The sequence below is a fragment of the Phaethon lepturus genome, unplaced genomic scaffold, assembly GCF_000687285.1.
Source record: "Phaethon lepturus isolate BGI_N335 unplaced genomic scaffold, ASM68728v1 scaffold1514, whole genome shotgun sequence".
Lineage (NCBI taxonomy): Eukaryota > Metazoa > Chordata > Aves > Phaethontiformes > Phaethontidae > Phaethon > Phaethon lepturus.
The window spans coordinates 38423-63048 of record NW_010536750.1 but is presented as its reverse complement, the minus strand read 5'-3'; the positions used below and the strand labels follow the sequence as shown (position 1 = coordinate 63048).

Below are 24626 nucleotides of genomic sequence, written 5' to 3'. Positions count from 1 at the left end.
CAGGCATAAAAGACTTCTTCCAATGTTAAGATCACTTATATTAAAAAGAATTGTTTCAACATAATATAGCCTCTTGGATTTTTTCCTCTTCAATTCAATTACTATGCTGAAACACTTACCTTTATGTCTGTCTATTTTGCTGCTGTTTGCTATAAAAGACATCTCTTCTGGCCAGCTCATGTCTTTGTTTCGAACTAGAAAGAGATATGGTATAAGGATTTTAAAAATTGTTTGTTACTTACTCCACAGAGCTTATACAGCCGAAGAGGAAACTTTCAAATATTGAACTGAGATTAGACGTTTGCGTATTTTTAGTTACCAGTTTTGCCAGTTTTCATTTTAACGTTTCCATTCATTACTGGAAGTCATTCTAATACTGGCATCATTCCAACCACACCAGTAACATCTCTAGAAAGCAACCTTGAGATGTTTTTCCTGTTGGATAACAAATTTTTCAGTACTTATTCTAATACTTGATAAGGATCCCCCAGATTTGAACAAATCTGTTCACCTCATGAGCAATGACTAGTATTTTTTCGTTCTTACTAACCAACAAAAGATTCAAGTGCATTTCAAAATAGGGACAAAATACATGTGTTTCAAGATAAAGTGGAACAAAAAAATGCAAGCTTTCCTAAACTAGCTTTACCACCACCCCACAGGATCCCTCTGTAAACCTCTATCTCGCATTGACCCAAGCCATACAGCAACCTCGCTTAAGGAACCTGACTGAAAAGAGGAAAAGGGAGTTATTTTTCACCAGACCACTTCTCACATCCAGTTCCTCAGGTAGGTGTCAAGTAGTTGCCCACAGGTAAGGCAGGTGGCATAATACGGAGAGGAAGGGCGGACTGGTTCTTTCAGTGGCAGTATTGATTAATGCCGGTTTGTTTATTAAACTGCAGCCTCAGGGTTCTGTTCCACCTGCTACAGCAAGGTGCAGTCCTTCTCCCTACATATAAATTCCCATTTCTTCTCTTGAGTCTATAGCAATTGATGCAGATACACAGCTAACTGCATCAGCCACTCTGCCAATTTTAAATTGATTAAATATGAGCAGAGCCAAGTAGCAAAAAGAATGAATCCATCCAGCACAGTGACGTGAGGTGTAACACAAAGCTACGCTAAGTAGAAACTTATACAGAAATAACGCGAGACCCAAATTTCTACACAACCTCTGTGATGTGAGTGGATTAAGTACGTACACTTCTTCTTCTCATATTAAAAAATTAGCCAAAAAGGTCAAACTAGTTGAAAACTCAACTGATCCTTGCACCTGATACCTTGACAAAAGTTTCATTTATCTGTGACTGGTAACACTGCCTAGCATAGTAGTGCATGGCAGGAGGACGAGACACAACGGACGTAAATAGAAACAAGAAAGGTTGAGATTGTTTATGATGCCTTTTTACCACCACAAGAGGCAATCAAGCAGTCAAGTCCAAATGCATTAGGTTCTCTCCAGATGTGAAAATAAAAGCAGCTTGTAATGAAACATCTTAGAAATGAACCTGACATACACTGAAACATGCAGTTTTCTTTGCCTTTTGCTTTGCGAGTAAGAATGTGTTCATGCAAATATCATAACCTGAAGTCTTGTAAAATTAACAAAATTAACAAAAGAAAAATTATCTCATGAAAAAGCCTCAGACGCCTCAGCCTGACTTTGTTAAATTTCTTGTATTTTAGTTATTACTGTAGGGGCGGTGGATTATTTGAAGCTTCGGTATTTCTTCCTTTATTTCTTTTGATACATATATACAAACACACACAGACATCTGTTTACATGTACTCTTCCTTCTCAAAATATATTACCAAAAATAAAACATTCGGGCAGTAGGGCTATATATTTGCATAGTTTGGGCAATTACAGAAATGGGTATTACACCCAATTTATTAACCATATATACTCATCTAAAACTATTCAGTTTTCACGTGTAAACCAATTATAGGCCCTTTTTATACCTTCTATTACTAAATGCTGCTCATCTTGGATTTTAAGATACTCCAGTCTGTGATCTTCATCATCCAGCAAAGTAAGGTAGTTCTGCAGCAGAAAAAATACTTCATATAGTTATAACTGCTAGTTTTAAAATTCTCTGAGGATATTTTAAACTTGAAGCAATGCAATTAAAACAGCATTAACAATTTGTTCACAAAAATGAGACCGCCAGTTTTCCACCTATGTTAATTAAATACAGGAGGTCACTGATCTCCAGAAGCATCTATTTCAATGCTTTGATTTTATGTGGTATTTCTTTAGAATGAGGGAATTACATGCACTTAATGATTTGGAGGAACACATTCGGCTTGTTCATTGCGATTTGTTCCCATACACATTTGAAAAAGATCCTGGATGGCTGCTGGCTTCTGTGCCAACAGAAGCCTACAGTACCATGAGTGTCAATGAAAGAATCTATTTTTATTTCCATTTAAAACAGTTTCCATGAAACTTCCTATCAAGACTTTTAATAGGTCAACCAATTGCCAATTTTTAAATACATCATAGGACAATTTAATGTTTATCAGGCTACTAGGAACCAAAATCTAAATTTCACTGCTTGGAGTACACAAAGAACTCTAGAAAATAAGTGGCAAGACTTAACCTGGGTGGTTAAACTGCAGAGGAAACTTAACTTTTTTTTTTTTTACCCAGTGCATGTGTATATAATAGTTTCCAGTAAAGAATAAGATTTACGATACTCAATAGCTGATTAAAAAAAAAGAAAACATTAAAAAAGACTGACATTACCTCACTATTGTACAACCAGAGGCGCATATCTTCTTCTTTTATACGTAGCCTCTGGGAGAGATATTCATGTATCTCTTTAATTGTCTGCATTCGACTAAAGCAGCCGGTGTAAGCCAACACTCTTTTTAAAGGAGCATTCGGTGAAGGTACATTCCCTGGATTCACAATCATAAGAAAAGTGTAGAAGATAACATATATACCTATAGGCCAACTGAAATCAGATCAATAACAACTTATACACTACATATATTGTAAGTACTTTCTGTGAAAAGAAGTATACGATTCTACTGGTTTTGTTTATGGATAAAATAATGAGTTAGGTTGAAAGCTCGTTGTTACTAACCCTTTGGGACAACAAACTTGCTATCACAAAGCAGATAAATTTACCTCCCTTCTTACCAAAACCTATTAGAAAATTGCTCCCCTAAGATTCTCATACGAAATAAGTAATTTAAAAGCAGTTTTAAAAGACTGGACTATTCTTTTTTTCCCCCTCTTAAAGACAGAGTATCAGAGACAGTGGTAATTATCAAAATAAAGGACCTCAAAATTTCATGAGAATTTTCTTTTTGAGAGCACATTGTAAGTAAAAAGTAAGGTCAAAAAGTCAGTCTGACTGTTCTTGGAAGTAGCATAACTTTGCTCCCGCTCTTCTATGGAGATGAATGCTGACCTGCGAAGATTAAATCAGCCTGATAGTTTCACAATTAAGTATTCTTAACAACTAAACTCCTCAAAACATATTCTGTGAAGATGTCTAGGATTTTCACCAGAGTTTTTCAACAATCTCATGTTTGCAACACAAACTAATTCCATCAGTCGAGATTACTGCTGTTTTCTACAATATGAGCTCATCTATAAATAAAACATTTGCACAAGCTCAGTTTGAAAGAGGTGAGACCAACTTTCCATGCTTTATTTTTTCAGCTTCTTTAGTTTAAACTTGGGAAGTTCCCCACTCCTCACAGAGACAGGTCTGTAACATATTCATGAAAAGTTTTTACTATACAGCCAAACCCAACTGGACAGCTGCATCACTTAAGTAACCAGAGAAGTGACATTGTTCTAGTTTCACTGTCAAAAGATTAAAACAACAAGCACCATATGAAAAGACGCAATATTACATGCAATTTGACAAGGAAGTAAAACTATACTGCAGTCATCTTCTAAGTCAGCAAAGCATCAGTTTTGCTTCAGTATACCAAGCAAACTATTCATTTTTTTTAAAGCATTTTTAAAACAAAAAAAGCATTTTCTGAGATTAGGGATCAGAGGATTAGTTGTAAGATTACAGCAAGAAAGCATATTTGAAAACTCAAAGAGATTAATAACTGATTGGACAAATAAATTAGTGCAGAGCAAAATAATTCCAAATCGAGATCAAATTTGGCACATCAGAAGATTCTTTTTATTTGAATCTGGGCATTTTAAGATGTCCAAACAAAGCAGTTTCCATTTTTAGGGCTAGTAGGAAAAATGAATTTGGGTAGCAGGCAGTTTCTATAGCGGAACTTGATCAAGCAGGCAGCCACTATCTACACGTTAAGTTTGAGATTCTACCAAAGCAGTGAAAAATTGAGCCTCCGCATGAGATTTTTAAACACAGGCTAACACTAGCAAGGCTGAAGGATTTAATTTTCAGTAGTCAGGTGAGCCCATTTCTGGATATACGTTACTGTGGATGCATACTGGATACACACGTCTATGTGTATCCAATGCACATGCATGTGAACATCAGGTATTTCTTCAAATCTATTGTGCAACGCAAGTATGCAACTGTGCATACAAACTGGTATCTGAAAACAAATCCTCTAACACTTTTCAGCTGAAATGTGAAGCTGCAATCTAAAGATCATTCTTTTAGCCTATGACTTACACAATTTTTTGGTGAGCATTACCACCGCAATTATGGCACATATATTTTAGTTGATGCTTACACCTTCTACTGAATTGTCTTTTCGAACTGCATCAAGTAACAGTCTTCATAATCCATTAATTCAATCCCTTTCTAAAAGGCATTAAATAATTTTGGGCATTAAAGTCTAGCTGCCCAAGCAGCTCAGAACCAGGTGGCTGAACAATGATTTAATTTATTGTACCACTGTACTATCAGATACGCACACCCACCCTGACGCACGGATGCATCTATTCTATGGCTACAAAATTAACTACCATCAGGATTAATCAGATCTGCCCTTCTCAGCTGTTTAGCTTATGCAGTGCTCATTTCTCACTTTCAACTCACCAATCTATTTGCAGCAACTATGTGACTTAACTGACTTCACTGAAAATTCTCCCTCATGCCTCTTCCTTTCAAGAGAAGATAGAAGGAAAGCCTTTAAATCTTTACCAAATGCTGATTGTGCCTTACAGTTGATTAGCTGGTGTACAAGCACAGTGGCAGCAAGCTTCTACAGCTGTGGGTCTTGCTTTCCTAGAAACTGCGCACTTGTATTCTTGCTGCATTCTTAAGTTACCTCTAGGTAAATGCTGAGGAAACATTCTCAGGCTCATCATACCCATATTCACCCAGATGTTTGACTGCTGTGTTCGAGTGGCAGGCTGCTGTCTCAGGAAGAGCAGATAGCGAGGAAATAACTCTAGTTCAGGCACATTTGTTTTGCTGTTTTTGATCACCTAGTAAAGATGTATAAAACACATTTTAGACGCTGCTGTTCCAAACGTGTAGGAAATGCCAATAGGAACAGAAAGTAATGATTAAAGCAGATGGTTAAAAAAATAAACTATGTTTTACTAGGAAATGAGAAATCCTCTGAACTTCTTATGGGGTCTTAGGCAAATATCCACAGGAATAATAACTTACTGATTTCTAAGCACTTTGAAGCTTATTAACTGCAGATTGTCAAAAGCAAACACCTTATTTAGTGGGGCATAGCTTCCTGTACCACACATGGAAAGAGCATTTTTATAATTCCTGAAATATATATGAATTTACAATGAACTTCATTAAGTCTACTCAGTGTCCACTTCGATATATAAAGTTTCACAAATTTTTGTTGAAGAAAACTCACACATGCTGAATAAAACAGCTGTTCTGAACTTTTTGAACCACAGGACTGAATTAAAGCCTTCATACTGTAAGAGCAGACTGAAACTTACTTTTGTTACGTTTTGATATGTTGACAGAAAAAGCTGGAATTACCCCAGAACACAGCTTGCAGCTTTTCAGTCACCATTTCTACAAAGATTTTGCCATCTAGATCAGCCCAAACATAGACATACATAAATGACAGGAATGTTCACTCTTTTTGTGACCATGTGAAGCAGATGAAAACACTCGGTTTAAGTTGTGAGAAGCAACAGAAGGCACTAAAGTGCCACGGTATTAAACTTCAGTTACAACAAAAACAAGAGTGATGACATTTTCTGCAAAGAAACGACATAACAGTCCCTGCTGTGGGGTGGGAGATGGGGCTATACGTGCCTGTATACATGGTTGCAAGTAATCGAATGGTCTTCAAGAATTCAAGTGTTCAGATAACTAAGTGTCAAAATGTTCCTTAATTATGGACTGAAAAGCTACAGTTTATACATCTATTATTTGTATTTTTTTTGGAGACAGGATGCCCAAACTAAAATTCTCTCATTCTGAATAGAAGTCTCTTTTATAATGACCCCCCTGCTGCACACACCCCCCCAAATCACACACACAGTACTTTGTATATAGAGATGTGGCCTTTTCTGGATCATGAAAGGTGTTTGTTTCCATGGAGAATGTGTGGGAGGAGGGTAACAGAAGCCAGTGATTTTTCACTGTAGAATAATTGCCAGTACTATGGCAAACAGACCAAATCATCAGAAATCATACAACTAATTCTCTCCCATTTGCAACACTGAATATTTGTGACACCAACCACCTAATCTCTATTGCCACCATCGAAAAAATCCCCTCGCTTCCTTTTTTTAAGTGTAGGTCCTGTAAGAGACTGTCTGACACAGAATAAACCAACCACTATATAGAATAAATATACTCAACAGAAATTGAAGAAAGTTTCAAATGCCTCTAAGTGAACAAAGCAAATTACTTCAATTTTCCTCGCGTCTAACATCAGCCTACATTTTATAAATTCAATACTAATAGTTCAAGGCATGCCAACTGTAGCTCCAAATGATTATGACCTGTTAATCCTTTTGCAATATTACACACAGAGAAACAGAGAGATAGTTCAATAAATTCTGAGTAAATTATATGATTCAACAATGGCTACTGCTATATAATTACTGCTTCTCTTTCAGAAATACTGTTGCTGTTTCAACTACAATAAAAAAAATCTCATTGGAATAACACAGACTAATTATTAGTCCACTTAGTCAAATACATTTAATATATTGCAGTTTCACATTTGAAAATTATATTCTGCAACACAGTCTGCATTGTACCCAAAATTAATTTTTAATTAAAGATATTACAGCTTTAATATAGAAAATATTAGTGTTAGTTACAAAAAGATATTTTCAGTTCTTCAAGGTTTTATCTTTTCTTTTTTAAACAAAACTTTTATGCGAACGAGTACAAATACCACCTTATCTTTGATAGCTCTTACTAATTAGTTAATTCTATTGCAAGGTTTTAAGTGACTACAGGCAATTAAATAATTGTTGATATAAACCCACAGTATTACTGATTTGTAATATTTTTATTACACAATGGAAACACATGTTAATTGTTTGTAAAACTATTTCACAATTCTAGTGTGATTCATTGGCTTTTCTGCTTACTGTCAGATGCAAGAAATGTGAAAATTCACTACATATGAATTATTTGCTGACAAACGAGTATTCTGTAAGTTTGGAGGACCGCTACTGATTTTGTGCTGAAGAATGAGAATGACCATCACTTGCCTCGCCAGTTACTCCTTAGAAAAATACAGACAGTTATCGTAATAGAGGAAGAAGAATGACACAAAAAAATTATTTATTTTGAATATATGATCTGTTCAAAATAACAATTGGTATTCACACGGCCGCTATACATAATCCTTGCAACAAAAACCACAACTGCAGAATTAAAACAAGAGTAGCCTGACTGGATGAGTGTATCAGGTGAGATTACTGGTCTTTGCTTTTAGCACCGAACGTAGTTGACCAGAATCATGATGATTTTGCCTTAGATAGTAGATGCCAAATCAGTTTTGGCATCCATTTCTTGAGGAACTGCTTATGGCAAATGCTTTATTGAAAAACCTTTGACTAGAAGCTGAACAACTTAACCAGTCTGAGCAGTACTCAAAAGCTGATATGCTCATACACAAATTCTTTTTGGGAGTACCTACTCCGGCAGCTTGCAGCTACAGCTCAGAAGCGCTTCCGAGCAACCATTTTGACAAATGGTCTTTGCCTGTTTTCTTCACTGGGATCACCTATTGCTGTTTAGCTCTTCACCGAATCTTGCGCATTATGTTTTCTATGACACTGAACTTGAAGGACAGCAATTGTACTTCTTCGCCACTTCATGAAATTGTAAGAGAGAAGAAATGCATTTTCAAAGCTGCCGGTGTCCTAGTTTTAATTTTATTGGTTTTGCAGACCAGTTGAAAATTTATCTCAGCTTTTAAAGGTGAGTGTTTTGATGACAAGTCCTTTAAACTGCTCTCGAGTTTACATTTCTCTGCTTTAGCAATCCTTATCAGTTGAGCAGCACTTCTGCCCTGTTGCACTATCTCCTGGGGTTTGTGCTGCAAACCTCCCGGTAAATATCCACAAATTTCTATCCATGACCATTTCTGGGACTGTTTTTTCCCACCTTGCTCTTCAAGAGTTTTCATTTAGACTATGCATTTTGGATGAAGTGGGAGATGTCCATAAAAGATTACCTTGTGCAACTGGCAGAAGCTCAGACACATTAGGTTGTTTATATTATCTCTGTGGTTATAGAAAGGAAACAGTGTCTAGATTTGCAACTTACCGGCCTGGGCAAGGACAGATTTGCTCCATACCAATGGTAAAGTGCTCTCCAAACTGGTTCTGGTACCATTATGTAGTCCTTTCCTTCAATCAACTGTGGAGATCGCTTTAATCTTCCACCCTCCATTGTTAATGATGTAGCCTTTAAACAAAAAGGGATTTTGTCAATCTCAAGTCGAAAAAATAGTATACAGCTACAACAATTTTAGTTCACGAACACAGAACACTTTTTAATTATTAAAAAGCTTTTAGGTAGCAATTAGCAACTGCTTTTCATACTGAAAGATGGTATTTAAATGCAACAATAATTAACGCTCAAGTTTCCCTACTTACTATTTTTCTAAAAGGCTGTGCAATGTAAAATTTGTATTACGTTTCTCTCTTGTGTCACGTACTCCAACAACTTCAGATACTGCACAGAGAAATCCAATCTATACACATTATTGATGGTGCAGGTCTGCACTTTACGTTTGGTTTGCATGAGTAGTGGAAAAACTGTCAGTTTTGGTTTACTATTTAATTAACTATTTTCTGGTTTTATGCAATACCATATCTTTTATTTAGACTGAAAACACTGAAGGACAGTGTTTAGTTATTAAAATATTTTACAGTTAATGCCGAAAGTTGTGTTTTCATAAATGCCTTTTTCATTCATCAGTTTTCAATGTTTCTAGTCTCACAAAACACTCAGTAGTAGCGTCAGAAGTAGAACACAATTTTTTCCTCTTAAAATAAAAGTTAAGAAACACAAACTTTGTTATATAACAAAGCAGTGTTAAGTTAGAATTAAGCCACTAGCTGAAAAAAAAACAACACATAGAAAGCTGTGATAAAAGTATGCTAAAAGATACTTTTCCTATATTCATATGACTCAGATGCATTTACCTTCACTGGCTCTTGTGTTACTAGTGTTTGGTTATCAATAGCTCCTGGTTTCTGAGGATTAAGTTGTAGCAAAGTATTCCCACTGGTTCCAAGGAAACACTGGTTATTATTATCCGAAGTATTATGCTGCCTAGCAAAACATACATCAGTCCCTGGTGTGCCAGGGTAAAGAGCATCTGTAACAGAATGCAAGAAAAAAAACAAACACAACAAACCAATTCTCTATTTCAGTTCGTGAGTCCATAAAATAAATAAATAAGTTAAACTGTTGTATCCTTTTTTTTTGTTTTTTAAAAAAGGCTGTTGAAGTATGCTATCCTGCATACTTCAGGAAAACATGCAGCGCTTCCAAACTAGAGAGTGACAAATATTTTAGTACTCTCACAGGAAAGGTAAAGAAGTGGATGTATGAGATCCAAAAACCAAAGCAGATATTTACACAAGTAGTGGTTTGAAAACAGCCTAATTAGGTTTGCATGAGCAAATGTATTTGGCATTTGCTTGTTGTCTGGATGTTTGAATATCAAACTCTTGAAAATCTTACATACAAAATTGAATATATATGCAATAATGCCTTATTTTTTTCCTCTTGAAACAGCAAATATTTTTGTTCTTATAGAACCTCCTTTTGTTATGCAGCACACTAAATCTAAATTTCAGGTTAGGGGAAAAAAAAAAACAAACCAACGAACCTTTAATCTAAAACCTGTCTCCCTTCCTGCCCTCCCTCTATTCCCCAACCTGCACCCCAAAAATGATCACAATCATTTATCTACTTTAAATTGAAGTTTCAATTTTAAGATACAGCTTTTAAAATACCAGATGCAACATTCAGCTGTCTTAGAAGGAAAAAAACATCATCTCAAATTCTCACAAGAACTGACTGAAAATCACCACTAAAATCTCCCATTCTTTCACAAAGACTGCTCCTAGAACCTGCAGAAACTCACTTAAATCACATGCCCTGTAAAACCGTAAGTACGTTTTTCCTATTTTTTTCTGCTTCTTTCCTGTTTGCAGTATCTGAGATCACCTAACTGCAAGACATAGTACAATACCAACTAGGTATGAGCGAGAAACAACTTTATGTGAAGGGAGGGGAAAAAAAAATCCACTCAGAAAATAAATGATAGGACAAAAACTATCTTGAAAACAATTCTGGAGTCTAATCATAGCATAAAAGATAAATTGTTGTTTAAACAAGACTGTTTCTTGTTTATCCACCACAGACTAAAAAAATCTCAGTAATTCATTGACGTCCACATGTAGGCCACTTCTGCAATCTAAACTGTGTTATCTTTTTGCCTGGAGGAATCCATGCAGTACCTAGTTTTCTCAAAACCTGCTCTACATTAAACCTCCAAGTAAGTAAGATATTATGCTTACTGCTGCTAGTAGTCTCTGAGGCTTCTGATGCAGTAGAAATATTATCTGAAAACTTTTCTTCTGATGCACTGAAGTAATTAAGACCTCCCATTTTGTCTTCTCCCTGTTCTGAAGTATTGGCTGCAGCAGCTACGAGTGAATTCTTACCTCCACTCAAGACAGATGAAGGCTCTATCACAACAGGGTTTGCATCCTGAAATCGGTAAGCAAGTAGAAAAGTTAATTACAAGCCAGTACCAAAGACATTTAGCATCAGCCAAACCAATCACCAAAATTTCACAGCTGTGTGATCACTTTGACATATCACAATGAGCTTTACAGAAAAACCACCACCTTTCAACATCTACTGATGAAAAATCCGCAGAAACAAACAGCCAAAATTGTTAAACCAATCAAATGAATTCTTCTGCACAATATAAGAATTGTGAAATACTAGAATTATCTTCTCCATCTAGATACAGAAGACAACAATAAAAAGACAATCATTTTAGACAGCTATAATTACAGATTGAAGATTAATTTGAAGATTTGTCCTTATTGAATTTCATATGGTGAAATGAGAACTGAAAGCACAAGTCAAAAAACATTCTTTCCTCAAACTTGCAACATTTTAGTGTTCCCTAACTTTGTTTTGAAACAAACTTCCATTGTTTCCTTTGGAGAAACAGCACTGCAAATACAATCTGGCTCACACTTTGGCAAGATAAAGGTGGAGAAAAAAATTTGCATCCCCCCAAAATCATAATTTGCCTGCCCAGTACAGACAAGATGTAAGAAGAATCCTATCTGATTTACAGCACCAGTCACAACAAGAAATGGCAGTAAATAAGAAAACAGAAGGAAAAGGGAATTAACTGAGCCTTAGAGAAGAAAAAAAGAACATCCATGCAATGAAAATCACTGTAACAAAACTGGAACAAGGGATATTTCCTGGTTTACGTTATTCCCTATTTAGCACATCACTAAACATAGTTTGTTGTCAAATAACAAAACTGTGCAGTAAAGCTCAAAGTATAAAAATAAGGCTAAAATGTATGTTGAAATTACAGTATTCATTATAGAGTTTCACAAAAATTCTGAGTGTTCTTTTTGCTCAAGAGGTAGACACAGAGTGACTAATAGCATTGTGCTATTATGCAAAGAATTAGGTATGAAATCATGCGCACGTCTGAGTACTTATCCTATGACAAGGATCAAATTACCTCATATTTCAGGCATTTAAGCCATCATTTGTCAAATTCATTGTGCACAAAGAATAACTAATTACATGGTTAGTTAATGCATGCATTGCAGTTTTCTGAATATTTTTAGTTATTTGTATTTATAAACCAACTCAAATACTTATGTGATAACTTATCACTATATAAAACTCTTTGGATAAATAGTTTATTTCGCTTAATCTACGTTCTTGGTTGTGTAACCTGCAAAGAATGTTTATCTCCACCTCTACTGAAATTTATAAAGTCAATTTTATTAAATATGATTTCTTTTGTAAAATTCATAGTGATGGTTTAACTTGAGCATTTTAGTCGAGGGTGTTAAAGAGCACCCTATAACTATAAGGTTTTAGTAGGACTCCTTTGATCACCTCAGGTACTGGACTACTTCTCATCATTGCCTATAAATCAAATTATACCAATTCCCTTCTTTATTTGTCCAGAAAATGCAGTCTGTATTTATGGCCCAAACAAAGTCAAAGGCAAAACAGGTAGCTTTATTATCAAATGGATCAAAGGATTTAAGGGAAGTACTATTGTGAGAGTATGTTTTTATTCAAAAAAGTATTTTGACATGCAGGAATGATGAAACAAAGTACAGAAATAGGTAGCAGCTTAAGGAAATTACAGTGAAAACCTCACCATGTGACAACGATTCAAGAAAACAATTATTTTCCTTAGTGGAAAGACACAGGAGCTGCTTAATTTCAAGCATTATTAGTTAAGCAGTCATTCGCTCCCCACTCTTTTTTCATCAAAACAATCACATATACAAAGAAATCACTTATTCAGTATGCATTACTCTTATTATACTTACGTATTTGACATATTCTTTCCACTGGTGCCACCATGGCATTGCAATAAGAAACCAGTTGTGCCCTGGCTGAAGGCCATACCTGCTTTCTCTTTCTAACCAGCCTCTGCACATAAGGAATGAACAACGTGAAGTATTAGTAGAAACAGGGAAATTACAGTTCTTCTTTTGAAAATATGAAAAGGTGATTCTGAATCCCATTTAAGCTTCTGAGCAAAACACACACCTAATAATCTGTCCTTCCTCTTCTGGAGTGGCAGGTCTTAGCCCCAAAACTATATGACACACCTGGAAAAAGAAAGGAATTCTTATTAAGAACTATACCACTATGAAACACGCACTAGGTAGATGAAAGAAGAACCGTAATGTGACTTTTCAGAAAATTCTTTTTAATTATGTAGCAAGATGACTTAAAATTGAACAAATCACAAAAAAAAGTAGTTTGAGCTGTGAGATTCACAACCTGTTCCCACTGTTAAGAAAAAGACACCAAGAATGTCGAATGCCCCAAGGCAAATTAAGGTGAACAGAAAATGAATTCTCATTATTTTCATATCTGAAGCAGGCGCTATGAAAGATCACAGTAACTGACATGGATCAGATATACAAAAAGTTAAGATGTCTTTATGTGCTGGACAGAGGGAATGTAGAAAGTTCTCTCAATGTCTGATGCTTCCCCCCCGCCTTTTGAAACAACTACAGAAGAAAAAGGCACCATCCCCCTAGACGGCTACTCTATTTCCGTGGGGTTTTATTCCAAGCACAAGACAGCAGTCCCAGATGGCCAATATTTTACTCCTCTCTTCCTAGTAAAACCATCCTGGCCTTGCCTGCAGTGACGTCTCCGGCAGGTTTCTCCCAGCAGCTCCCCAGCCACGGGGCATGCGGCAGGGAGCCATGAGTAGAGGGGAACAGACTCTGCAGGAGTCATTGTTTCCCACCGCAGGGAGGAGGGTCAGCTGGCTCATCCCCCAGACAGCTCTCAAATTGGTTGCTACTCATAACATGATTTATAGCCTTTTCCGTATGTCTCTTTTGAGGCTATCAATTTGCATCTCAGCTGGAGATTTCTAATGACTGGTGAGATATCTTATTTAAATTTGTATTACAGTCTGAGAGACCATTTCACATTCTGAGTAAAACAAAGGCCATTAGCTGCTGGGAAGCAACAGATTTTCCAGCACACACAACACAGCTGGTTTCTTTTTAAACTCATGTAACACTGCGCTAGTATCAGATTCTTCATATAAACTAACCCTGCTGCAAACAAACCAATTTGTTGTCAAGCTTTCCAAGGCGCTCCACTCAGACTGCTTAGCTTTTCTGTCTGCAGATGAGACACACAAGCCCATGACAGTTCAAACAAATGCCCAAACACATCAATGGTAGACTCCGTCTTGGGCAAGTATCTTACTGAGCCTGCAGCATGAGATGAGGGTGCCTCATATGATAAAGTTATCAAAGGAAATAAAAATAAAAATCTCAAATGAAAATGTCAGAAAAACTATTGTAAATGAGACCTCCAACAACCGTGTGCCAATTGTGATGTGTAATAAAAATAAAGACACCTTCTTGAGAAGGTTGCAATGTAAGCAAACCCTGATGTAATTAGAGATAAAAAGAATTTGCAGAACTTTCCAACTTTGTTCTTTTCAGTTGTGGTGTAGCTGATGGCCTCAAAATACTCTCACTCAGTCCCCATGAGGTTCTTGGAAAAGTATAGTTCAAAATACAACTTATAAAGTAGTCGAGAATCATAAACAGGAGAATCAGTAGTATGCTATTCACATAGCCTGTCACAACAATTATTTGTTTTAAAAACCACACAGAATCTTTCTGATGAAATATTTTTCTGCTACAATCTGACCCTGTAACTGATTAAACTTCACCCATAAGATGAGAACAGAGCCCACTGGTTCTCCCTGGCCCTCCCTGGAAGAACTGAGATTGTCATAATGGGCTGGAGGTGAATACCAAATTAGGGCAAATCTTCAAGGCTCCATTAGGATTATTATTATTTAAATTGAACGTATCAACCTCTACAGAAAACGGTTAAGGAACAAACTGCAGTGAATGTAAATACTCTTCGGGGGTCATTTTCTGCACAAAGTGAGCCAGCACTAAAATATGACTGTTTTAAGGATTTATAAAAATCCAATTCAAGCTCAATTAAAAGCATATTCAGTACACACTTAATCCTCAGCTTCTGCAACACAATAGTGATACGATATCACAGCTTTCAAGGACCAGAAAACAATGAAAGGTTCCTTAGACTGCCTTAACAGAAAACGTAAAGGGAAAGTGGTTGTAAAGAGTTAGCAATACCGTTTCTAATTTCCTGTGTCACTTTCTGGGCAAAGATTTGCAAGAACAACTGTTTAGAAACACAGCCTTTTTCTAATGGAAAATGTAACTGCTGATACACTTGAAATTTCATAAACAGTACTCTACATTCAGTTTAAGAAATTATGCTTTAGGCATCTCCATACACTAAAAAGAAGAGAATCATTCCATCAAGGTAATGCACAACTGAAAAAATATGTAACTTTTAACAGACGAAACTGTAAGCATGTTGACACAAATGCTGGTGTTGCACTTTGTGGCCATGCAAAAAGCTCATGAGTTACCATAATTTTCAAGTCTAAAGTTCCTCTAAACATACCTGAAAAAGTAGATTTAAAAATTCATTGGCAAGTGCACTCTTCACACTCCATATCTGGTAGTCCTCCAGAGTGAGGTGTCCAAGCTTAGTTAAAGGGAGGAGAAGCAAAGGGGAAGGAATAAACATCAAACCATTAAGCTTTTTCTATTAAAATGCTCACCAAATGTGTCATACAAGGCACGAGAAAGCCAGTGATTTGCTAAAAATTAGCATCTACCACTCTGATAATAAAATCTGATCCAATAGAAGAAGAAAAATCCAGTTTTAGCATAACATATGCAAACTAAAGAACGAAAAAGCTTTGAGAGTACAGAGCACGAACTGTGCACAGCATGTAACCTTTGCTCCCGCTCTCTACCATTCAGATTTAGTATTCATGCTCAACTGCAGCACTCATACTTTCTCAAACCATGAAACCAGCAGAAGCAGTATGTGACTGGCGAGCGCAATCACATTGTCAGAAACGAAGCAAGACTAAGACGATCTAAGACTTTGATTGTCCAAATAAGCTCTGCACATATATAGATACTTGCATCCGTTCAGAAACCCACCATCTTCCTCTGTGGGTTGGGACAAACTATTCTGGTCCTTATGATCTTCCCTTACAACATAAGTCCTACTAATTCTTAATCACTTGCAAAGTTATAGTAGCGTAACATTGACCAATGTCAGAGGAGCTTCTGATTTTCAACAACTTAGTGATAGGATCAATCTGAATTTTTTATACTGTAATGTAATTCATAGCCATTTTTACAGCCGTGGCAGTTACTCCACCTCTTCTTACAGACCATTTTCTCCAGACTTCACACAAGTCAAAGCTAACTTAGGAAGAGAGGTTAATTATGTAATTACTGCACCATCAGCTCTTTCCAGCACTACATTCATGATGCAACTATGAAAGATTTTCTGAAGACTTAGTCTTCTTTTTTAATGCTTTGTGGAAACAAAATTACTATACATTTGCTTATAAACTACCCTTTTTTAAAAAGCAAGCACTAGAAACCTCAAAGGATGAAAGACAAAGCTCACTGAAGTTGTATTTTCTACGCTTGGGTAATGAAAGAATTTGCCCATCACTTTGTTGGAGTACAAGCAAGCAAGGCAACTATTCAAACAAATAATTCAGCATTTCTCGACACTCTATAGTTTTTCTTAAATTACTTATAGTTTTCAGACACTCTTCCTAATTAGTGAAGCAAAGGATGAAATAATAGAAACAACTTCCCCTATACTGTTTGCAGATAATAGCGCCTATCTCAAAAAAGTATGAACATAGTTAGGTCTGTGTAAATCTTTAATTATCAAGCATGATACAAACTATTAAGACTTTTTGCTGTGAGTCACGACAGTCCTAACAGATGCCTCCATAGGTTCATGGATACTTAGCTCTGAAACAACATCGTCGTATATTGTTCACTGGTTGGATATAATATTATTGCAAACAAAGTAGTTTGATAATGCAAATGCATAAGTTACTATTGAATTAATACAGCTCTGTTCCAGCATAGGAGGATAATGTGTCTTTACATAGCATTAAATATAAGATACACTAATGCACTAACCCTTTTTTCATAAGATCATTTTTAACATGAAAGAAGAGTTTCTCCAGAACAAAAGTCAAGCATCAGATTTAAAACTGGTATTAATTACGTACAGCAAAGCCCTGCAAACAGTATATGCTTCAAATTAATTTCAGCTGGTTATGTATTTTTGGCTTAGTTTCATATGTAAAATGGCTTATAAAATTCAAACATGTTCTTTCTCTCACAGAGCAATGTGGAAAATTTTAATGGAAAACTGACATTTCTTGAAAGACATTCTTTTATTGACACATCTCTGCTTTAAAGAAAGCACAAGATTTCGCTTTCTTATAAATAAACTGAAGATATGAGGGTATAAAAATGACAAAAAAGAAGAGCAAATTCCTACCTTTGTGGTATCATGCATATTCAAAATATCTTCTACAATTTCAGACAAATCCATGTCCAATTCCTTAACAAACAAAAGGATGGGAAAACAGTTAAATTCTCACAGCGCTCTCTGGAGCTGCATGTGTTCAGAATAAAAATGTAACTGTAAAAAATGTTGATGATACCTCTATATAATTCTCAACTGAGTGCTTCCAGATGATTGTACTTTTGTACCTAAGGTTTCTTTATATGAAACAGCATACATTATCGTCAAATCATTCTGCTTTGGTTAATGGAAATTAAAGTTACGCAAGTTAAGTTACGTCCAGTTATCAATACTACTCAGCTGAGGTAGTTCAAGAAAGCCTGTATTTCACTGAAACCAGGTTTCAACAACATTCACATTCCTACTTTTGAAGGATGACTTTAAGAAACAGAAGCAAACGAATAAAAAATCCAAATATAACTTACAGGTATTTTATCAGTACGGTTATCTTTCCAGACCTCTAAAAGTGCAACCACCATTTCTTTAAGTTCAGTGCGAGACAACACACCATCCCGGTCAATGTCAAAAACCTTGAAGCAAACTGAGAAAAAAGGAAATTACTTTTCTATGTTACAGCTACTCAAGAACTTTTTCTTTCTTGCAGAATGTAAGTCTTCAGAGTCACAAGAACATGATTTGGTGCTGACAGTTTTGATGAGGCAGGATGCATGTGTGGTAGTGAGGAAATGGAACAGCTGTGTTTAATAAACTGAAATCTAGATTCCTGCAATTCTGTGCTGTGTTTTCTGATGTGACATAGCAGGGAACATATGTGCATCCAGAAATTTCCAGTGAATGATAGCTTTTAAGTTGCAGCAATATGGCTTTGAAAAAGTATGGAACAAAGGTATTTCAAAACACAAGAACCTTGCAGGGAGACAGCTAAAAACTGGACAGTAAACAAGCCACAACATACTATTTACCACAAGACAATCTGATAGGACATTTGTTTTATATTATATATAACGAAGAGATAGGTGTTTGCACTTTCTATATTGAGATACACACTTCTGCATCATAATGCACAACACTGCAAAGTAACTTCTGAATTTTTTTTTTTTCCCCAAACAGGTTGATAATTTATATGAAGCTATGGATAAGCTATAAAATATACAGAATTAGGTTTAATCATCCTTTATAAAAGGAAGCCTTGATATTTAAAATTCCTTTAATTTTTTAACTTCTAAAGTCTGTCATCTTTCACAGCCACACACTTGTTCAGTGGAAAAAATTTCTAAAAAGGTGGAAACAGCTAAACTTCATTGCTCAAACTGAAAAACTTCTCTAAAATTAGAAGTTAACATTTCGCATACTTACACTTCTGTCTTTCTGCCAAGGGTCCCCTGCAACATGCTGAGAGCCCGCAGGAAATTTCTTTAAAATCTATGTGATTGTCTCGGTTTTCATCAAAAGCATTAAACAAACCTGCAAACCAGAAAAGCATCTCTTGTTACAGCATCTGTCTAAGAGAGATGACAATCATACTTAGCATTTATATGAAGGGTTAAAGGTTAAAATTTGCAAGGAGAAGTACAAACACTTATAACTAATTCTTACTAAGCGTAACAAAGATAACTAAGCACTACTAAAACCATTTTAAAGGTGAATTAGATCACTCATGTATGGCTAGACAAAGCTGGGGGTGGGGCAAGGGAGGGAATCAAGACTTCTGAGCAGTAGCCTTATTCTCATGCCTTCCTTGTAATGACTGATTTATAGACTGTGCATCTAAACCGGTATGGTCAGGACAAGCGTTTTTCATAAAAGCTGAAGGACAAAAATAGTAAAGGTACTCAGATGACAAATGCCTTGGCTTTTCCAAAGTGCCTGATAGAAACTCCTATGAAAATCACTGAGTATCTTTGCAAATTAGGCCCTAAGCGAGTTAGGAGTTTTAGTTACAGCCTTCAAAGGATTTAAGAGTTCTATTCATTCAGCACATTGAACTTTTTTTTATCCTGTAATTTTTTTTTTTGTGGCAATGACTCAGTTGCGCTATCCGCAGAAGACATATAGAATGACCAGAAACCATTCACGTTTCCCCATCGCAGCTGTGTAAATTTAGATCACTAAGCAGATAAACCACACTTACGAGCAAAAGGATATGGGGATATATCCCTATTGAACTGAACATAAGTTCTGGTGTTCTAACAGCTTACATCCCCTGCAGACGAATTTTCCATTTTGTACTTACTGCTGCCACTTGTCAGTAAAGCTGACCATTTGGTGATAAAAAACTGTCACTCTAGGACTGCGGGGAAAAAACTAGCATGTCAGTAGAATGTTACTCAATATCCTTATGTTGCGCAGTAAATGGCATTTAGAGAATTGCAGCCTCCAGTTATTACCAGAATGGCTTCAACCTGAAAGACCAGCTTGGTCATTAACGTGTCTGTGTTGCAACACACCAATCTCCTGACCAAGTCTTCTGAATAAAATCGTCCTTAATTTACACCATTAGGGAAGGCTGTTTCACCGACTGCATGACAGAACTTCTGACTTGTGCGCTGGATTGTCATTTAATAGATTAAACTCACATTTGTCAGTTTAAGAATGGTCTCTATTTCATGTCAGTCAAGGACAGCAGTATATTTTGTCATTACTGAATCTTAAGGAACCCAATGAAAAATATTAAGCAACTACAGGGCAAATTATATGTAAAGTTTGACATATTTCCTGACAACTAATAAGAATGCAACACACAGAAGCATCACTTCATCATTCCAGGTTTCCCAATAAATAGAGATTTCTCAGACATTTTTTGTCATTTTCAAACATTCAGAACAATGTATTTTAAGCTTAAAATAAGTTTTTAAATAGGCCTGCTTTTAAAGTCATAAAATCTATATGTCAGCAGATCATCAGGTACTGAACACCACAGCAACATCATTTCCTCCCACATTTGATCAAAGTTTCATACCTTCACTCAGAGATGGATGAATAGGAGGGGAAACTAAGGGGGCAAATGTTTCTAAATCAAAACGTCCAGTTCTTGATTGAGCTTTTAGCAGCCAGTATCGTTTTTCAAGGTCGATGATATCAGATTCTTCCACTGTATAATCAACAAAAATAGAACAATTTTTTTCCAATATCTAGACCATGTTAGAATTCAGCACCAAATAAAAACGCAGCATTATTTTGTCACAAAGAGAAATTATGTTAATTTTTTTATGCCTGACTCCTGGATATAAAAATTTAAAATACGAGCAGTGGAGAAACAAAGGTTCCATTTTACCTTTATCTACAGAATCCTCTTACCTATTCACCATCTAGGAATTCAACATCAGTAACACATCATCACAAAAGAAAAATGAACTTTTCCCACTGCTAAGGGCTCCAGCAGTCTCTTCATTTTCACATATTTCTTCTTGGTGAATTGAACAGGTAGCTTATATGTGCAATATGTTATTTTCCCAAGGTATTCAGTATTTAAATCCTCGAAAAGGACATGAAGTAGCATTTTAAAAAAACAAAGCCCTAACTTTTACAGGGAAAAAAAATGTAGTACTTGGCTGCTCTTGAAAAATTCCTATTTGAAATTTTCAGCCTTCTTATACAGTAATAAGGCTAAATTTTAATGTGACATTTACACACTGTATCTCAGCATTAATTTTTTTCCAAATATAGTTTGTTTCACTTTACTATTTATACTACAGATGCACTTAGAAACCCAGACAACATTGAGGAGTGGTTACACAAACCTAGAAGACACATTATATTGAGGAACTTAGAAGCTAATTCAAAGGAGGGGAGACAAAACGCCAAACCCAGCAATGAGTAAAACAAGGTGCTAGGCAAAGGTGAATAAAAATAGCCAGAGAAAGAACTTGTATTTTCTTTCAAAACATTATATACAAATGCCAGTCTCCTTACGTTTTATCCTTGAAATTATATATAAAACTAAGTTTCTGCTCAACAATACTTTTAACTTTTTTTACATATGCAAGTGTGTCACAACACTGCTTTAGGTCAGCGCAAATTAATTGGTTCTCAAATGGATATGTAATGACAAAGCTGTCTATATTAAGAACCACTACGTGTGATCCCATTCCCAGATGGTTCTGAGTCTTTAAATCCATGCCAGCGTTCTAATAGGTTTAACTTGAGCTATTTGGCCTGGTTTAGTCTACAGAAACAATAATAATCCTTTAAGGCTTAAGAACAGCAGAGACCCCAAAAAAGTTGTATTCAAATTAAAATTTTATTGATTTCTTTTCCTGTTTCTGTCATTAGGAGTAGTAATTTCATCAGATTAGTAACTTAGGTAACCTACAATCAACATGAACTAGTTGTAACTACCCAGCAGGCACATCATGTAACGCATCAAAAATCATACAATACCCACCATCATCATCAGAAAGGTTGGAAAAATTTTAAAAGATTAATATCTGAAGTAGGGTTGGAGGAATGAAAGGGGTTTGCATCTTCCTGTAAAATATTTTTAGACAGTCTAACTAGAAAAGTAACATCAGTGAAAATAAGTCCTCCTTTTCCTCTATACATCCAGTACAATCACTAGACAGGCCATACACTAGGATGCAGACCACTCTCACCAAAGTTGCAGTTCTAGGGTCACGTTAAGCTAACATAATTTTAGGCTCCACAGAGAAACTTCACCTTCCCCCTTAACCCCAGGCACATGCTGCAACATCCTCGCTTGCATCGTTATTATCGGGTATTGTGCATTTACATAGTAAGTGAGATAAAAGAACAGATCCAGAAGAAAAACTAAACTGATTTTCTTTCTCCTCTCCCTCTCCTTCCTAAATGGATCAATTGCTTTATCTGGCTTATCATCTCCTGACTTTTGGTTGTGGTGTCATCATAGAATCATTTGGGTTGGAAGGGAGCTTTTAAGGTCATCTAGTCCAACCCCCGTACAGTGAGCAGGGACATCTTCAACTAGACCAGGTTGCTCAGAGCCCCGTCCAACCTGACCCGGAATGTTTCCAGGGATGGGGCATCTGCCACTTCTCTGGGCAACCTGGGCCAGGGTTTCACCACCCTCATCGTAAAAAATTTCTTCCTTACGTCTAGTCTGAATCTGCCCTCTTTTAGTTTAAAACCATTACCCTTTGTCCTGTCGCAACAGGCCCTGCTAAAACGTCTGTCCCCCATACATAAGGAAGCAGTAACCTATAAACATATGAAGGAACGCTATTCCACTAGAAATCAAGAAAGAGAAATAGAGCTGTTATTTCTTTGAAGATCAGTATATAGAAATATCTTAGGTGCTTAGGACCACCATAGACATAAGCAGCTTCACGGTCCTAAGCAAAATAGTCAAGTGATATAGACCTGTATCTGGGATGTTCCAAGAAATACAGGGATGTCTTGATGATTTAACCTGCCCCACAACGGTCAGCGTATCAACAGATGAGAAAAAGTCTACCAGATAAAATACATTTTTCCTCAACCTTGTTGCCTCTACAAGTATCAGGGTGCTACAGTACTGATAAGAAAGAGATCACAAGACGTGACATTAGGCCTAGAGTACCAGTGTTCTGCAGGAAATACAGGAAAAAGCATATTCATGGAGTTTCAAGAACAGAAATAAACAAAAAGTAAGGTAACAAATTAAAGGTAAAAGCCACTCTATGAGATAGAAGCTTAAATAAATGAAGAGAATCACAGCACTATTATCCTACCTGAACAACTGCACATAAAGGGCAAGTTTGCACTGTCACTTAGAAGAACTGCACATACACGTTCTTCCTCTCATTAGCAAATACAAAAGCACTATGCTAACTCTCTTGAGCATGAGCATGTAAATCACTTTGTTTCCTTTTAATCTACCTTTGTGATGAGAAAGAACAACCAAAGTGCTAGTTGCACTTCATTCTTGAGATGATGCAACACTAAGAATATTTAAAAAACGTAAGGAAGCTCACATTGTCTTCACTGAAGAGTAAATCTGCAGAAACCTGCTTTCACTGGCAGATGCATTATTTATCTTTATTAATTAAGAACTGAAAGATCGTTTCATTTTGCCAGAGAACTTTTCTTGAATACCTATAGCAGAAGCTAGTTGTACTCCATTTTTTTAGATTGTACTTCACAGTTTCTACAGGGCTAACTTTATTGCTTTGGGATTTTCATTTCAGAAAAGGAAGGTTATCAGCATCTTATCTGCATTTCTGTCACGCAGTGGTTGAAATAACATGGTGATATATTATAGCCAAGGCAGGCCCAGTATATTGGCTTTCCGCCAATACATTTTAGGAAGTAAAACTGACGAAGTAGTAACTAACTGATTAGACTTGCACAACTTAGGTTGAATACAAGTAAAAATGTGACAAAAGAGTATTTTTCATTCATAGTAACAATGAAGTGTAGCTCACTGCAATAGTTTCACTTACATAAGATACAGAAAGATTTAGTGGATTACAGCACACGTGAAAGTTTAACTCTGCAGTTGAAAAGCCAGCTGTTACATAATTTGATCTCTCCAGTGTGATTTTTTGCACATAATCTTGTAAATCAGTCTCAGGATATGTAGTGCACCATCTAGTCTTCCATAAACGTACACTTAAAGAGATCTCTTGCAATTTATGATACATACATACAATCATATTTGTTACTGAAGTTTAAAGGAAGCATGATAAAAGCAGACTGCACTTATCATCCAAACATACTTATGTGTATGAAAAAATGCCATATTTTAAAGAGGTTTTATATAGATAAAGGATTTTACCTTTTCAAAGTATAAATTTTTTTCCTAATGCCTGTTCAAATCACATCACAAAGTGTGAACTGGGCTTTCATTCAGTAGTTCAAATTTTAAATAACTTAAGATTATTTTTAAAATACACATCTTACATATACAATATAGTCCAAAACATCAGAACAGACTGGCTTCCTAGGCCAAGTATTCATTTTTGTCAATTAAATACATATGATCATTTGAGGTCACATGGAGATATTATCCACCTGTGAAATTTAACCATATACTACCAGTTTACTACCATATGCTATTTTATATCTCCCTCGTCACTCGTACATTACAAATATGAAAAACTTTCAGATCTG

At 36.0% G+C, this 24626-nt stretch overlaps 1 protein-coding gene across 1 annotated transcript in view; it reads right to left on the bottom strand.

Annotated features, from left to right (window-relative positions):
* The window catches only part of USP32 (ubiquitin specific peptidase 32), a 56333-nt gene that overhangs the window by 12412 nt on the left and 19295 nt on the right, over positions 1-24626 (bottom strand). Inside the window, exons 6-19 of the mRNA XM_010286249.1 lie at positions 20518-20649; positions 18915-19022; positions 18023-18138; positions 17571-17633; positions 15642-15725; positions 13206-13267; positions 12983-13085; positions 10949-11141; positions 9563-9738; positions 8679-8819; positions 5272-5389; positions 2753-2907; positions 1966-2047; positions 120-194 (exon numbers count right to left, since the gene is read on the bottom strand). Coding sequence (XP_010284551.1) covers positions 120-194; positions 1966-2047; positions 2753-2907; positions 5272-5389; positions 8679-8819; positions 9563-9738; positions 10949-11141; positions 12983-13085; positions 13206-13267; positions 15642-15725; positions 17571-17633; positions 18023-18138; positions 18915-19022; positions 20518-20649 — 1608 coding nt within the window. The remainder of the gene's footprint in view (positions 1-119; positions 195-1965; positions 2048-2752; positions 2908-5271; positions 5390-8678; positions 8820-9562; positions 9739-10948; positions 11142-12982; positions 13086-13205; positions 13268-15641; positions 15726-17570; positions 17634-18022; positions 18139-18914; positions 19023-20517; positions 20650-24626) is intronic.